The sequence below is a fragment of the Athene cunicularia genome (genome assembly GCF_003259725.1).
Source record: "Athene cunicularia isolate RWA chromosome 21 unlocalized genomic scaffold, athCun1 chr21_part1, whole genome shotgun sequence".
Lineage (NCBI taxonomy): Eukaryota > Metazoa > Chordata > Aves > Strigiformes > Strigidae > Athene > Athene cunicularia.
Genome location: NW_020799127.1, coordinates 3069290 through 3085022, shown reverse-complemented (window position 1 = coordinate 3085022; position 15733 = coordinate 3069290). Strand labels below are relative to the sequence as shown.

The window sequence follows — 15733 nt, the reverse complement described above, 5'->3', positions numbered from 1 at the left end:
TAAGATTTTTTTTTTTTTTTTTTTTTTTTTTCCCCAGAAAAAGCCGGCTATGAGTGAGTTCCTGGTTTGGACTTTGATTCTTATCTTGATAAGCGCTTACTGTTCGTTTTTTACTATGTATGTTAAGGAAATAAAGCCACTGTCATAGAAAATAAGTGTTTTGTTTTTCTTTCCAGTGGCATATCAGTGGACTAGAAAGTTACAAATGTAAAAGACTTAAAACGTTTGAAGGATTCCTAAGTAGTTACTTATGTTCCACAAGTTTAAGTTAAGGAGGTGATTTACCTTATTTACAGTTCTTATGATGACTTCAGGCATGGAATTGGCCATGTACGCGTGGTTTTCAGTCACTGGGATGCTAACCTGTTCTGTGCTTCTGAATCTTCCGGATCTTTTCTCGGGTTTGCCTCCTAACACCTGTAGATTTTTTATTTATTTATTTATCTTCTAAAGGGTAACATGACAAGGGTTACTCTGATTGCTTTTGTTTGATCTGTAGCTTTCTTGTTGATTTTATTAGAATAAAACCCTGCAATTTAAGGTGGTGCTCCCATGTGGATGAATGCTTTGTCTTTATTATGTGGTATAACACTGTTGGTTTTGAAAAATGTTGAGAAATTATACAAAGATAAAAATGTTAAACGTGTTTAACGGGAGGATATGCTTGATTCAAATTTAACTTCCCTGTGTTATCTTTGATAGTTGCGTTTCATTCTGCATGACAGCATAGTTTCACTTTTCAGCCTTCAGAAAAAGCCTTTCATTATTTGCTTAATTCTGGTTATTTATTTAACTGTATCAGTTAAATATTTTCACTGGCTTTTTTTGAAAGGAAGAAAGGTTTAAATGGGGGTGCCTAAAATCAAGCAAACCTCATTATGGGAAAATCCTGAATCTTAATATAAAATTTAAAACTTAACTCGTGAAGTTTTTCTTTTCTTTTATTGTCAGATGTAAATAAGTCTGACATATCTTGCTTTTCTGCTCTGTGGAATTCAATTTTATGTACACTGCTTTATAGAGGTATTTGGGATCGGGAGACTTTTGTAAATGCAGAACTGATAACATTTACTGCTTTCGAACCACAACGTGTGGCCTACATGGGTTTTTTTCCTCACTAGTAGTATGCTTGGTCCTGTCCTTGCAGAAGCTAAGAGTTTTGCAATTCGCTGGGTAAAAACTTGAACAGGTACTTAGGGGTTTTGGTGATCTGATTACCACATAAGTTGAAACAAGTCCTTGGAGAAGAGTGTGAAGAGAAATGTCAGCGTGTATGACCAGTGTTTCTTCAGTAATGCAGCTTTTTTCCCTCGATGCAGTCATCTATGCTATTGCTTTGAAAACCTGTTAGAGTAACTGTTGATGAGCTATATATGTGACTTGTATCTGATTACTTCCCACTCATACACTCTTCCCAAAAGGGGTTTGGGTAGGGTGAGTTGTTTCACAGATGTCGTAAGAACTCTACAAAAATACAGTCGAAGGCTCTGGGCTGTTGCTTTAGACCAGGCTTCCAAAACCAGAATGCTGGCAACTTGAAGAAAATACTGGCAGCAGAAATCGAGGAGGCCAGTATAAAACTGCTTCAGATCAACATAGAATTTTAGTCTTCCCTTTTCTGGAAGAGGATTGTGGATTGGCCTTCTTGATTATTGCAACAAAATGAAGTGTTTTGATTAGAAAAAGGATGGAAAGATGAACTTAATTTGCAAATGGGAGTGTTTTGTAATCATCAAAGCTCTATATGAAACTCTAATTTGAGATTTAAAGGGTATACCATAAAGCATTTTTTAAAGGTAGAAATCAAGCGTGTTTTTACTGCTTTTTAGATTGATTACAATAAGAATTACAATGATAGCAGTGTATGAGTTCTGCTGAGAGTATAGATCTCAGTCATTTTCTTCATGTCTTTTCTTTCAGAGTGAGACTGTAATTATGGAACAGAAATCCAGAAAATGACAGCAAAACATTAGTTGCCCTCTTCTAGGACAGTCATGTTGGAAGGATTGGTAGCCTGGGTCCTGAACACCTATTTGGGCAAATATGTCAATAACCTGAACACGGACCAACTTTCAGTTGCTCTTCTAAAGGGTGAGGCTTTGTGGTATTTTCTGTAGGGGTGTACTGTGATTTTACAAGAAAAAAAAAAGCCTTATGTTTTTGTAATGACTGGAAGGTGGAATAGAAACAATCACTTAAATGTGTTTAACCTTTATATAAATGCTTTTAATATTTGTGCTAGCATTTTACAATGAATAGTAAATTCTCTTGTGTTCCTATCCTTGTTCCTTCTTATCAACACTGTTAAATGAATATATATGCAACTTTCAAAAGTATGCTTAGCATATCTTATCAGCAAGTTTAATTTATATAATATTTGAGTGTAATTTTTCTTAATACTGTTCAGTAATTTTCCTACTGAGGGACTGTGGCAGGAAGTATTCTGTAGCCATTACCTCTTAGGTGTTGGTGCTGGTAGTTACATCCCTGTAATTAAGACCTGTAGTTTAGGTCATGTCTAATTTACCTTTTGCTGCTATTTGCTATTTTTAGAGAGAATACTTTGTAACACTTCAAAGCTTTTCTCTTCCTGCTTTTTGTAATATTGAGAAAATACTTAAAGTATCTCTTCTGAAAAGTCAGAGAGTAGAAGCTTTCTCCTTGGTTACAATAAAGTTCAGATCTAAAACCCTGCAGAAGATTTCTTCTGTATGACCTCATCAAATAGTTTGAGCACATGGCATTGGAAAATTAAGAAGTATATTAAATAACCATTGCAATTATTACACAACTTGAAAGCAGTAGGTTGGTTGTTTTCATGAAATCGTATTTGATTGGGTTTTTTTCTTTAAAAGATGATGCTAGTCATTTTCAACTTACAGTGTTCAACTTGGCATCCTTTATCATAATCTTGTTTAACAGACTTGTCTCTTTTTCCTCTTTGTATAGGTGCTGTTGAATTGGAAAACTTGCCCCTAAAGAAAGATGCCTTGAAGGAATTGGAATTACCATTTGAAGTAAAGGCAGGTTTGTATTTTGCTTGTGTGTGCAGGACAAATATTTATAAACAGGAAGTATTGCATATTTTAGAAGAACCTTTACCTGTGAGTCAGAAGCTTGAGCGAAGGAGGTAACCTGGTTTTCAGGTAATCCAGTTGTATTTTAGCTTGTTTGTTTCTACACTGCTTTTTTTTTTTTTTTTTTCAAGTTTTCCAAGGATGATGAAGTCTTTTCACAAGGAATCTCATGGAATCTCTGTTTTGTATATACAGGTTTCATTGGCAAAATAACACTACAGATACCTTTTTATCGCCCACATGTGGATCCATGGGTCATATCTGTCTCAAAACTGCACTTAATTGGTGCACCAGAAAAAAAAGAAGATTTTGATGAGGAAAGGGAGAAGTTGCAAGAAAGAGAATACAAGAAAGCCCTCCTTCTAGCTCTTGAAGAAAAATGGAAAGTGAGTCAGACTTGTCTTTCATGGTGAAGAAACCATTATGGTAGAGGGATTGCATTTAAGTCTCCTATGCATAGGAAACTAAATTAGAATTTGATTTGTATGTGCTAACATAGTGCAGTTTCTGTCCCACTCCACCCCCACCACGTCATGTGTCCCACATATGTTGGAGATGGTGAATTTGTTGTTTTTTTTTTTCTTTCTTCCTGTTCAGGGTAATTTCAGTGTAACAAGGTATATGTTTCCTGACCAGTTGTTACAGTGGTGATTAATTCTTATCCCTATTTTATCTTTTAGAAAGAGCGACAACAGAAAGGGGAATCTTACTGGTACTCAGTTACTGCATCTGTGGTCACAAGAATTGTAGAAAACATTGAAGTAAGCCTTTGTGTTGTAGAGCCTTTCCCACTTGTTAAGAATTATCTGTGCCCACTGTGCTTCACATTGTGTAGTCCTCAGAGAAGAAATATGTAAATCCAAGGTAGATGTTTGGCAGAGGACAGTCCCTTCTCAGACTGAACCTTCATAACTTCAGTCTTAAACTAGTCCCGATGGGGACATGTGGAGAGAAAAAATCTTCCATCTTGCTTTTACAAAGGGGAAAATTAACTTTTTGGTTGATAACAGTAGGTGGATAATGAATTTGCATGAAATTTGATGGGTTTTGCTCACATTTTAATTCTCCTAGTTATAAACCCATCGAAACACTGAATTGTTTATGAAGTAGAAGAGCATGTTTTGTTTCGATAAAAAGATGATTTGTAAAGAAACAAATCTCAGAGTTTCTGCTGATCTGTGATTTTGATTATTTGACTGTGTGTTGTCTCTCAAGTTCTTTAATTAGTCTTTTTCTACTATTAATAAAAATCTGCCATGTGTCTTCTAAGTATCAAAATGACTCCAGAGTATGGCTGTTATACTCTGTTGCTTTTTCTCTTTGAAAGTCCTCATGTAGTTCTTGACATTAGCAACATTTACATCATTAATCATTTGTGTTTAAGAACCAGAAGCTTCCTGTGTATTACTTGCTAAAGTTTATCTGCTTGCCTCCATGAAAGGACTATCCTTCTTTTTCCTTATGCCCAGGTAGACAGACTATGGTTTTTTGTTTGCATTTCAACTCACTAGAGACAGTTTAGAAACAAGATACCTCAGACTACTTGCTTTTCCTGATATGTTTGAGAAGAATGTGTTTGGTGCAGGAGTTCAAGGAGAGAGCAGCTATACTTTTCTCAGTCCTGGACTCTGCATTCTCTGAGAAACCACAGTAACTCAGTGCTCTCAAAAGCTTTTACCAATGTAAATTAGTTTGGGTCACCTTGCGTTATTATTAGTTTGTAATTCTGGCCTATGTTGGTGATTCTATTACATAAACCAAATTTGAGTCTTTGGTTGACAATTACACATTTGCCTTTAAAAAGAAGAATAACAGCAGATAGCAAAACGAAGTACACTGTCTTGTAAAAGGGGCTAAATGATTTGGGGCAGAAGAGCAGGGACTAGTGGTGTCTGAGAATACAGAATCAGAGAGTACAAAATCAGATTATGAGATCTAAGTAACTACCAGAGATTTGTTGGAGAGTTGCAGAAACTGAATATTAAATTGTGTCGGTATTAATGAATAGTACTGCTGTCCACTCTAATGATGTAAATAGTTGTCTCTAGTAATGTTTTTTTTCTTTTCTGTCTAGTTAAAAATTCAGGATGTCCATTTGAGGTTTGAAGATGGTGTCACAAATCCTTTGCAGCCATTTGCATTTGGCATATGCATCAAAAATGTATCAATGCAAAATGCGGTGTTTGAACCAGTAGGTATAACTTTTTGTACAAGAACTCATGGCAGCTAAGATGTGATGCTCTGTTTTATGGGTCCTAGTAAATATTTAGTAAAAAGTGTGGCATTTTAGTAATTTTGTGGTTATTGTAATAAAGTGATTCTGGGCATTTTATACTGTTTATTGAGTATGTAGAACTAAAACCAACATGACTGGTGTGATCTTGACTTTGTTCCACTTTTTCTACTTCAGATAGAGAAGCTGATGCGGAAAAAGCAGTTGGATGTTGCAGATTTCAGTGTTTATTGGGATACCAACTGCACTTTATTGGGTGACCTGCCTCCTGGTCAGCTGCAGGTACAAGAGGGAGGTTGTGGTGGTGGTTGTTGTTGTTGTTGTTGTTGTTGTTAGTCTGCTTTCTATATTGCAGACCTAACTGACTTAGAATTTATTGGATCTGGTGCTTTTAAGAGCAACAGAAGTTTATGGTTTCGTGCTGTAATGATAGGATACATGTGCAACCCACAAAGGCTTCTTTTACCTTTAAAGAGAGAACATGTTTACGAGGTTTTTGTAGTGGACTGGCATGCTAATAAAGTGTATCCTAGTATATGAAACCAGTACATCCTAAAAACCATTGTACAGTCACTTCTTATAGAATAAATTTGCTTGTAACCCATAGGAAGCAATGGATAAAAGTATGGAAAGTCGTGATCACAATTACATCATGGAACCTGTGTGCACTTCTGCTCTTCTTAAGCGAAATTGTTCTAAGGAGCCTTTAAGATCACGCCAGACTCCACGGCTTGAGTGTGACATTCAGCTTGAGACTATACCCTTGAAGCTTTCACAGGTACATACCAAACATCTTCATGGAACTCTCTGTATCTGAAACAGAGACTGTGGAGAGGTGGGGTCAGGGAGGCTGCCAGGAGCTCTCTGCTGTTAACTACAGCAGGCTGTGTTGGGTGCCCAGACTAGTCAGTCTTCAAGATCACTTGTCATTTTCTAACAGAATGACTGATTAAAGAAGATAATCTTTTATGTTTTGGTTATCACAATGTCTACAAATTCATATTGTAGTTTGACATGGGCTGAGTTTCTTCCTTCCTACGTGCTCCAACTGTTGTTTGTATGTCAGTGCTTCTGAAGATTCTGCTGGTAAAATGCCATCTTGAATTAACCAGTTCTAAGAAAACAAGTTGCTGATTCAAACAGGGAAATACTTATAGGGGTCATAAAACTGTGGTAGTGTTTGTAACAGTGTAAATACCAATTATTGTAGCATAAAATTAATACTTTCTTAAAGATTTAGTTTTAGAGGCAGCTGAAAGGGATATACTGGCGAAGTTGTTTGTTTTAAAACCAAGCATTCCAGAATATTTTAATTATTTTACTGCAACTGGTTATTGCACAAAAATTACATTCTTGTTTGTTAATTGAGTAACAGGAGGGATGCATATGGGGTTTTTTAGTCTATAGAATATACAATAGTGGCCAATGTTAAATTGATAATCTGACATGGAAGGAGATGTCAATCTCTGCATTGTAAGGGAGGAAGTAAATTGGATGTCACAACTGCTAGCTGCTGGGAGAAGATATGTGACACTGGAGAACCAAATTATGAATTGTTATTAACATTAATATTAATTGTTATTAACATTAATCTTAATTCTGAAGCCATAGGTGGGCCAGTGATGCAGATAAACTAAGCCTGTGGTTGTTTTTTGTTTTGTTTTTTCCTCCCCTTTTCTTTGGAAAGCTCTCCATTATTGCCTAATTGATCTCTATGTTGTTTTACTAAAAGATGCAGTATCAGCAGATCATGGGATTTTTAAAGGAACTGGCTAGAAAGGAACGACAGCTTAAATTCAGGAAGTGGAGACCAAAGGTTACAGTAACAGAGAAGTAAGTATATCTATAAATGTGGTATTAATATATATATTAACATACTAGGGAGACTAGAGTGAAGCCAAATGTAAAAAAGTCGATGATAATCAGTTTCAGTTTTCATGTCTTGTTTCCCCAACCTCATAAATCAGTTTTAAATATTCAGATGTAATTCAGCCTTAAAATAAAATTATTCTTCCCTGAGGCTTTAAATCTTTCTCTCACAGTTTCCAAGAACTGAAATTAAGTTGGAGGTTCTACCCCCATGCGCACAGTGGTGATGTTCTGAAATTTTCTTTATGGAAAGAGCTCCTATTAAGTTTCTTTTATTGATAAATAAGGAAGATGGTATCATTTCAGACCAGAGCTCTTTGTAACTCATTTTGTTGTCTCTGCCTGATATATAACAGCTGCACTAAAACCCACTGAAGTGGTGGGGACTTTGCAGAGCACTGTTGCACAGAATTTGTAGAACTAGCCCACATAATGCTGTCTAATACTGATGCTTTTTCTGACCAGTTGCCCTCTGTTTTTTCACTGAACCTCTCCTGGACTTTTCACAGTTTGACATGCATTTGGGGTTTTTTGGAAATAGTGGTAATACAGTAATTTAAAAATGTTTCAGCTGCCGAGAATGGTGGATCTTTGCTTTGAATGCCAATCTCTCAGAGATCAGGGAGCAGAGACAACGTTCTACCTGGGAGTTCGCTTTACATCGGGCCCAAGATGCAGTTTCTTACACTGACCTGTATTACAGCAAGTTGAAGGGGGAACCACTGTCTGCTGCAGAGCAGGTATTTAGATTTGTGTTTTCTACATGTTGATTAATCATTTTATAATTGATTTGTTTCATTTTCTCAAATTTAAAATCTGTTCTAGTTTAGAAACATCCTCAGTTTTAGTGCAGGCCATTTTCACTGAACAGTCTGTCTTTTGACCACAATTGAATATTTAATGCTTGAAACCTGGGCTTGTGGGAGGTGTGTGTGCAGCAGGGTTCTTCTGTTTTTGTTTTGCTGTGCAAAAAGCTGTCTTTTTTTTGAGCTGTAACTGGTTTTCACCAAAAATAGTATTAACTCTCATAGAATGCTCATGTCAGTCAGTGATATGCTTTCTTAATTCATGTTCTCTATAGACTCAAAAAGTATGTATGTATCAGAAGTGTGCCAGGTCACCCATATGGTTGGGTAGATAATGTGGGAAAAATCATGGCTAGTTGACAGTGTGCTTGGGGTGCTTTCTTGATTGATTTTTTTGTTTTTCCACAGTTGATTTTAGGATGAAGAATTTAGAGGGAAAGTGCCCCTAACAATGAACCTCTGTCCTACTTCAGAAAGAAAAAAAATACTGTGAACTAAAATTAACTGGTTTTTATCTTTAGGTTTTCAGTAAATAAGTTCAGGGCACTATGTACCTCACGTCTTAATTACAGGTGCAATTTTATTGATACTTAAAGTTGTATTCCTTACTTGTGTTATTTAGACATGAACTGTAGGAGAAGGTCAGTGTACTGGAGACTTTATTGTACCTGGCAGAGCAGGAGACTTCCACATAGCTTGTATTGTCTTCAGCAGAGCTGTGAAATGTAACAAGGACAATGCTATTGGACTTAAAAAATGTCTTTTGCTTACTTGTTCCATGATACGTTTTTCAGATGTGATGAATCATAAACTTCCACAAACGACTTCTTGACCAGCACAAAGAAGGCAACATGCCTAAATAACTAAATATGAATACTACATTGTCCTAATTTGTGCAGGTCATTTTCTGTACCTTCTTTACTCACAGAATCATCTTGGTTGGAAAAGACCTTGAATATCATGTAGTCCAACAGTTAACCTCACCCTGACCGTTCCCAACTCCACCAGATCCCTCAGCACTGGGTCAACCCAACTCTTCAGCCCCTCCAGGGATGGGGACTCCCCCCCTGCCCTGGGCAGCCCATTCCAATGCCCAACAGCCCCTTCTGCACAGAAATCCTTCCTCAGAGCCAGCCTGACCCTGCCCTGGGCAGCTTGAGGCCATTCCCTCTTGTCCTGTTGCTTGTTACTTGGTTAAAGAGACTCATCCCCATCTCTCTGCAACCTCAGGACAGAAGCCTTTTTTGCTCCTGGCTAGCTAGACATTCTGTTAAATCAGGTTATTTTCCATGGCTTAAATTTTGTGCTGCAAATGTTGCTTCTGATGCATGATAGGAAGATATAGTTGGGCAAAGGATTTTTACAATGCAGATAAACTTTCTTTGTAATATGGGGGAATGTCAGTGTTGCCTTTTTTCCTAGGAATCTCAAACTTACTCAGTGCAGAGAATTTTGATATATTTGTCAACAAGATGCTATATTCTTCTAATGCAGTTACTTAACCTTTTTTGTCTTTTCAGGCAGAAATGCATCGTATTGAGGATGAGCAGACTTATGAAGAGTTGAAGATACTATATGAGATAGTTCATGATAAATTTCATGACCTAGCTGAGGTGAGGAACATTCTGCATACAGGGTAGTATTTGGAATCTGTAAGTCAATTATTTTGAGGTATTGTGTTCTGTTCTGCTAGAGAGTGTCAGCATGTGGTGTTAATGCTACAATTGCAAATAGTGCTTGGTTCCTGCAGTTTTTACAGTTCTGTCACTTGCACAGTGAAATCTTTTGTCCACTCATATGATGCTCTTCCTCAATAAAACTTGCCAGAATTCCTACAGCAAGTACTCTCTATCTAACAGAGAGTGGAAATAAGAGCTTATAATGAGCATTTTCCCAGAATAAGTATATGGCAGAAGTGAGCTTTGTATAAATGGCTTTCTGAGCACACTTCATAAAATACGGACTAATCTCTGTAACAGTACAATGTTGTCTCTCTTTCAAATACAGCTGCTAAAATTTAGAGCATGTTTCATGGTGTCAAGTGACTACTTATTTGATTTACTGTCTCTAGACTAATAATTTAATAATTCCATATGGCTTCATATGTGAATATGCAGAAGGTAACTGATGATGTGTTTGTTACTTTTTGCTGCTGCTCTCCTAATAGGCTAAGTATTGATTGAAAATATCACTGTTATACTGAAGAGCGTTGAGTAAATAGTAGATGGAGTTGTATTTTTACTGTGATGTTTTCATACACGTATGATATTCTTTCACTTACCAGCAGTAATGTGTCATGTCTTCAATGTTCAAACATAGAGTGTTAAAGAGCCGTTGCCCGAGTACCCTGGAGGCTCCCCTACAGCAGAGTCCGCACATGGCGGTAGCACTGGAATGCTGCAGTATCTTCAGTCTTGGTTTCCTGGTTGGGGAGGTTGGTATGGGTATGCTCAGCAAACATATGAAGGTGAACCTTTTGAAGGGCTGCTGCCAGACCCACAGGAACAGTGGAGTCCAGAAGACATACTAGGTATGGCTGTTTTAAGGCTGTTAACACTACCATAGTTACATACCTGGTAAAGGTGAACAGAAACAACTTTTTGGTTCTGTACTGTTAAAAGATGACGTGTATCAACTGATGTACCTGGGCAGCAGAGCCTGTCTAACGCCTGTTATAAAAATCTCAGTACCTGGTGTACATGCTTATTTCTAAAGTGGTATATGGAATACATTTGCTTCCAGTATTGTAGATATTTATGGCAATATGGCAAACAGCTGAGCTTTCTCTGCTCAGGTGGGTGGAGGTCATGTAGTGTGCTGACTGGCTATAACTTTAACAGTACGGGGTTGTTGGGGTCTTAGTAAATAGAAACTGAATATAGAAATACTCAGTTTTGTTAAGGAAGAAGGTATATCTGCTTTATTTTTTGTTTATATTTTTCTTCCCTACAGCTGGGGAAATCTTTATTTTCAAATTCAGAGAGAATTTTGTTCTTCAGTAGCCTTCCAGAAACTTATTTAATGTGTTGGTTTTGTTTTTTAATTAGGTGCAGATGAATTTTTTGATCCTGCTGCAGATGCTTCTAGCATGAATACCTTTACAAAGAGAGATCATGTTTTTGCTAAATTAAATCTACAGTTGCAGGGTGGCTCTTTCACTCTGTTGCATAAGGTGAAGAAGGTGGTACATGCTGAGGAGACTGCTTTTATGCAACTTGAGTTTTCAGGTATTAAGTCAATTTTCTGTTAGTTCTCAAAAAAGACCAGAGCTTTGTCTGCTTTCAGACCTTCCTTTGATTTGTGTTTTTAATTCTTTAAATTACTATATCGAAACAGAGTTCAAAATGAAAATTTGAAAACAGCTTGTGGAAATTGATATATCAAGTGAAAATAAGTTTCTCCAGATATGTGAGTGATTTCAACTCAGAAATCTAATTTAGAATTGTTATGTGTGAAAGGAAGACAGCTTTGGAAAAACATGCTTCACAATCATTGTAATGTATTCCAAATTTCTGTGTTTCCTTTTTTTAGTAGAAATAAATATTTATAAGCACTTCCAAAAGACTTGTTTGTTGGATGATATTTGTTATCTGTAAAATTTAAATAAAACCTGTGCTCTGTACTAAAAGAAATAAAAGCATTTTATGTATTTATATTCCAGGTGTAAAGATCTTAGCAGAATCCCTTCCTCGCAGAAATTCTTCCCTGCTCAAAGTTCAGCTTGGTGGTCTTTTTCTGAGGGATTTGGCAACAGAAGGGACCATATTTCCTGTTCTTGTTTTCCCGAATCCTGTAGGTGAAAAAAACTCTCTAAGTTGCTATGTAGGATGCATAAGTGTGTATGGGTATAGTTATATTTCAAAACTCAACACAGGTTTTTCTTGGTTTGAGTCCTATCCCAGAAAGAGACACAAAGGTCTTGAAGAAAAATTTCAACTTGTTGAACTTACTTTTCCTCTCCTTTGCTAAAGATCATGTGTAGAAATCTCAAATTGTTTGCTCTGTATGTTTGTAACTTTGACATTATGGTTATATGTGTTGGGAGGAAGATAGTTTGTTGAACAAGATTTGATTTTTGGAACAATCAGCATTATGCTCAATCTGTGATTTTTCTTTTTCATAAAACTCTTTGGTTCAAGTTATTTCATCTGTATACTGTTACACTAAAAGCGGAAATACAGGACTGTTTTTTGTTGGTTTTTTTTTTTAGTTCACAGTGAGTTGCCAAAAATATTTTGAATATCTCTTCTGAGAAACAAAATTTTAATCTAATTCCATGAAAACTTTGTACTTTGTAATTTGTAGAGAACTGACTGAAATTTGCACTTCAGACTTCAGTTGGTTATGAGTAGATAGTGTTAGCTTCTTAGTCATACTTCCTTCTCTTGTTTGACTACCTCAAGGAAAAATATGCATATAATAATCTCAGAATATATGTGTAATTCAGTTATAAAGTGACCATAAGACTAATAAAGAAAATACTTTTATGTTTATGCCAGGTGGCTTGATTGATTTTATCTAAACAATCTTTTTCTTTTAAATTCTTATCAGCAAAAAGAGGTTGGCTGCATGTCTTCCTTTGGACTTCAAAGTTTGTCCTCAGAAATGACTAATCAGAACACTGGTAAAGATTTCATTTTATGTTTGATGATAACAAGCATATGAGATAATTCCTGCAAACCAGAAATTTCAAAACTGAGTGCCTAAAGTTTGAATTCATGGAAATGCTTTTTGCAAATAGTAAAGATAAAATCATAGAAGCTTTGTTCAGGTATAAGGGTGTGTGCAGGTTGACTTTAAAGAAAGTTAGTAAGAAAACAATTTATTTCAAGACAATGTGAGTTGCACTTGCTCTTTTTCTTGGTTTAAAAAAAAGAAAAAAAAAAAGTTAACAGTTCAACATTAGGACCCCAGTTCTGAAAATGTTTTTGTATATGCAAACATATTGAATTCTGTTGATTGTAGAAGTTGATCATATTACTTGCTTTTCTGTTACTGAAGAATTTTCAGACAAGTACTACTTTCCTAGAAGTACCAATTAAAAATTAATTACCAAATTCTTTGGGGTTTGTTTTTTGCTTTTGTCCATTTGTTTGATTTGTGTTACAACTGCTTTTTGTAACTCATTTTTTTATTCAGTTGCAGATCCAGATGCTCCAGTGTTTGAGATGCTTTATGAAAGAAATCCAATCCACAGCAATTTTGAGAGACGCCTGGAAGTCAGTACCAGACCTCTAAATATTATTTACAATCCACAAGCCATTAAGAAAGTAGCTGACTTCTTCTACAAGGGAAGGGTTCATACCTCAGGTTAACCTTTAATGTGTTTTTTTTGGTGGGGTTGGTGGTATTATATCTTTTCTTAACTTTGATTTTTATTTATTTCCATTCTTAGAAATACAAAGCACTAATCAGAGAATCTCCACTTAAAATTCAAATTAAGCAGTACTCTTAAGTCTTGCTCAGAGCCCCATCCAGCCTGACCTTGAATGTTTCCAGGGATGGGGCATCTACCACCTCTCTGGAGAGTCTGTTCCAGTGTTTCACCACTCTCAGTGTAAAAGATTTCTTCTTCATATCTAGTGTAAATCTACCCTCTTTTAGTTTAAAACCATTACCCCATGTCCTATCACAACAGGCCTTGCTAAAAGGTTTGTCCTCATCTTTCTGATAGGATCCCTTTAAATATTGAAAGGCCACAGTAAGATGTCCCTGGAGTCTTCTCTTTTCCCCATAGGACAGGCCCAGCCAGCCTTCTGATCCTTTTTGTGGCCTCCTCTGGACCCACTCTGACACATGGAAGATGTCCCTACTTATTGCAGGGGTTTGGACTAGATGACCTTTAAAGGTCCCTTCCAACCCAAACTATTCTATGGATGGTTTTGTTTGTTTGCTTGTTTCTTTGTTTAATTGAATTGGGGATTTTGCTTGGGCAAACTCCTGAAACTTGTACTTTAAAATTGCAAGTTGCTGCTATACCACGTGGTGGATGTTCATGCTGCCTAAATTAAAATGCATAAGTTAGGAGGCCTGTTTCTGTAATCTCTCCTGGAAATTGATGGAGAAGAGGTTTTTTGAGAGGATTTTTTAATAGTAACAATACTATATGTTGCCATACTTAGCACCCTTTCTGTCTGGCCCAAATTTAGTAATTCAGGTTGAAGGTCTGTCAAATAAAGACCAGAAAAATGTTTGGAAAGTGCTTTTTCGGTGGGAATTTTTTTGTGGTTAGATGCTTCCTTTTTTCTGTGAAGCAGTGTGGTGTGTAGGTACAGCCAAAGGCTTGCAACTGCTACATTTTACTGTCCTATATTTTACTGCTAAAATTTAAATAGATCTCTTATTTTTTTCTCTCTCTGTTTTTTTTTTTTTTTTTTTTTTTTTTTTTTTTTTTGATTCAATAACAGATGAACAAAATTATACCTTGTCAGTTTTGTATCTCTTGTGCAGGTTTTGGATATCAATCTGAGTTGGAGGCGAGAGTGGCTGAAGCTGCCAGAAGACAGTACAACAAGCTGAAAATGCAGACAAAAGCTGAAATCAGGCAAACTATCGATCGTTTACTAGTAGGAGATTTCATTGTAAGTTTTTGCCCCCCCAATGTCTATGTAGCCTATTTTGCCATATGTTTTAGGACTTGAAGCTCTAAAGAGTGTGGGGGGGTGGTTGTTTGTTTGTATGGTGCTCTTTTTAAGAAAGTGGGGAGTTTTACATATGTATTGTAGTATTCATTTTGCTGTCAAAAAATCCATTTTTGTGGTGCAGACCTGTTGTGATTAATGGCAGAATAGTATTTTTCTGTTCTTGGTCCTGTTACTGAGAGGACTTCACGCCACCCTGCTGGCTCTGTTGGAGCTCTGTTACATCAAACTTATTAAATTTGTGCGTAACTTATTTAAAGATTATTTTCTAAATCTAAAAATTGTTCCACCTTTATTTGTTTTTTGCTCATTTTTCTGTTTTCAAGTAATATTAGTATATGTATTGGTAGCAATTTATATTGTTTTCAGTGACGTGAAAAAATACTTGTGCTGAAAAAGTAGTAGTTTGATGTTTACTAAAATAGTCTATCCCATGTTGTATGTGAGAGATAGCCTTGATAAGGATTTATCAGACCATTGTCATGGAAAAGTTAGATGCCTTCTCTTAGCTATGCAGGTAGATTCACTCTCCTCGGCTTAGAGCTGGGTGGCTGACTAGATTGACCTGTCTGACAAGCCTTGTTTTGTATGTGAGGGAAGACTGTTTCCTATGGGCTGTCACATCTTTCTTCATAACTTTCCAGGAAAACAGCAAAAGCTGGACGGTGTGCCTTGATATTTCTGCCCCTCAGGTGATCTTTCCTGATGATTTCAAATTTGCCGATCCAGTGTTAGTTGTTGTAGATCTGGGAAGAATATTGCTTACCAATTCTCAAGGTATGATCTAGAATTATTGCAGCTTTCCTTTTCCTTACACCTTCTCCCAGAAACTCTTTTGTCTGTGTAGAAAGTAAAGATGTCTTAAGGTTATTTTCCCTATGTATGCATAGAGTTTCACGTAATAATTCTATTATCAATACATTTATAATTAAGATTGCTATATGGTTTTAAAAATAAGGGGGAGGGAGATGTGGTTGGTTTTGTTTTGTTGGGGGGATTGGGGTTGTTTTGGGATTAACTTTTAAATTAAAGGCTCCCCTGTGATATCTTGCACCTTGTGAATAGGTGTGAAGCTAGTGTGTCAGGCACTTCACCAGAGTTATGATT

General features: G+C 36.4%; 2 protein-coding genes across 8 annotated transcripts in view; both read left to right on the top strand.

Annotated features, from left to right (window-relative positions):
• TNFRSF1B (TNF receptor superfamily member 1B) overlaps positions 1–57 on the top strand; it is a 10699-nt gene extending 10642 nt beyond the window's left edge. Inside the window, exon 10 of the mRNA XM_026862931.1 lies at positions 38–57. Within this exon, the coding sequence (XP_026718732.1) occupies positions 38–57 (20 nt within the window). The remainder of the gene's footprint in view (positions 1–37) is intronic.
• A 1866-nt stretch (positions 58–1923) lies between these two features.
• Positions 1924–15733, top strand: part of VPS13D (vacuolar protein sorting 13 homolog D) — a 103499-nt gene continuing 89689 nt past the window's right edge. For 6 of the 7 annotated variants that reach the window (XM_026862475.1, XM_026862473.1, XM_026862470.1 and 3 more), the window contains exons 1-17: positions 1924–2091; positions 2950–3027; positions 3273–3463; positions 3758–3838; positions 5152–5272; positions 5492–5592; positions 5918–6088; positions 7043–7143; positions 7751–7919; positions 9506–9598; positions 10305–10515; positions 11033–11212; positions 11647–11777; positions 12537–12609; positions 13125–13295; positions 14436–14566; positions 15271–15403. In XM_026862475.1, coding sequence (XP_026718276.1) covers positions 1995–2091; positions 2950–3027; positions 3273–3463; positions 3758–3838; positions 5152–5272; positions 5492–5592; positions 5918–6088; positions 7043–7143; positions 7751–7919; positions 9506–9598; positions 10305–10515; positions 11033–11212; positions 11647–11777; positions 12537–12609; positions 13125–13295; positions 14436–14566; positions 15271–15403 — 2233 coding nt within the window. In that variant the 5' untranslated portion in view covers positions 1924–1994. Of the gene's footprint in view, positions 2092–2949; positions 3028–3272; positions 3464–3757; positions 3839–5151; positions 5273–5487; positions 5593–5917; positions 6089–7042; positions 7144–7750; positions 7920–9505; positions 9599–10304; positions 10516–11032; positions 11213–11646; positions 11778–12536; positions 12610–13124; positions 13296–14435; positions 14567–15270; positions 15404–15733 lie in introns of all 7 variants that reach the window. The other variant, XM_026862469.1, reaches the window with a different exon arrangement.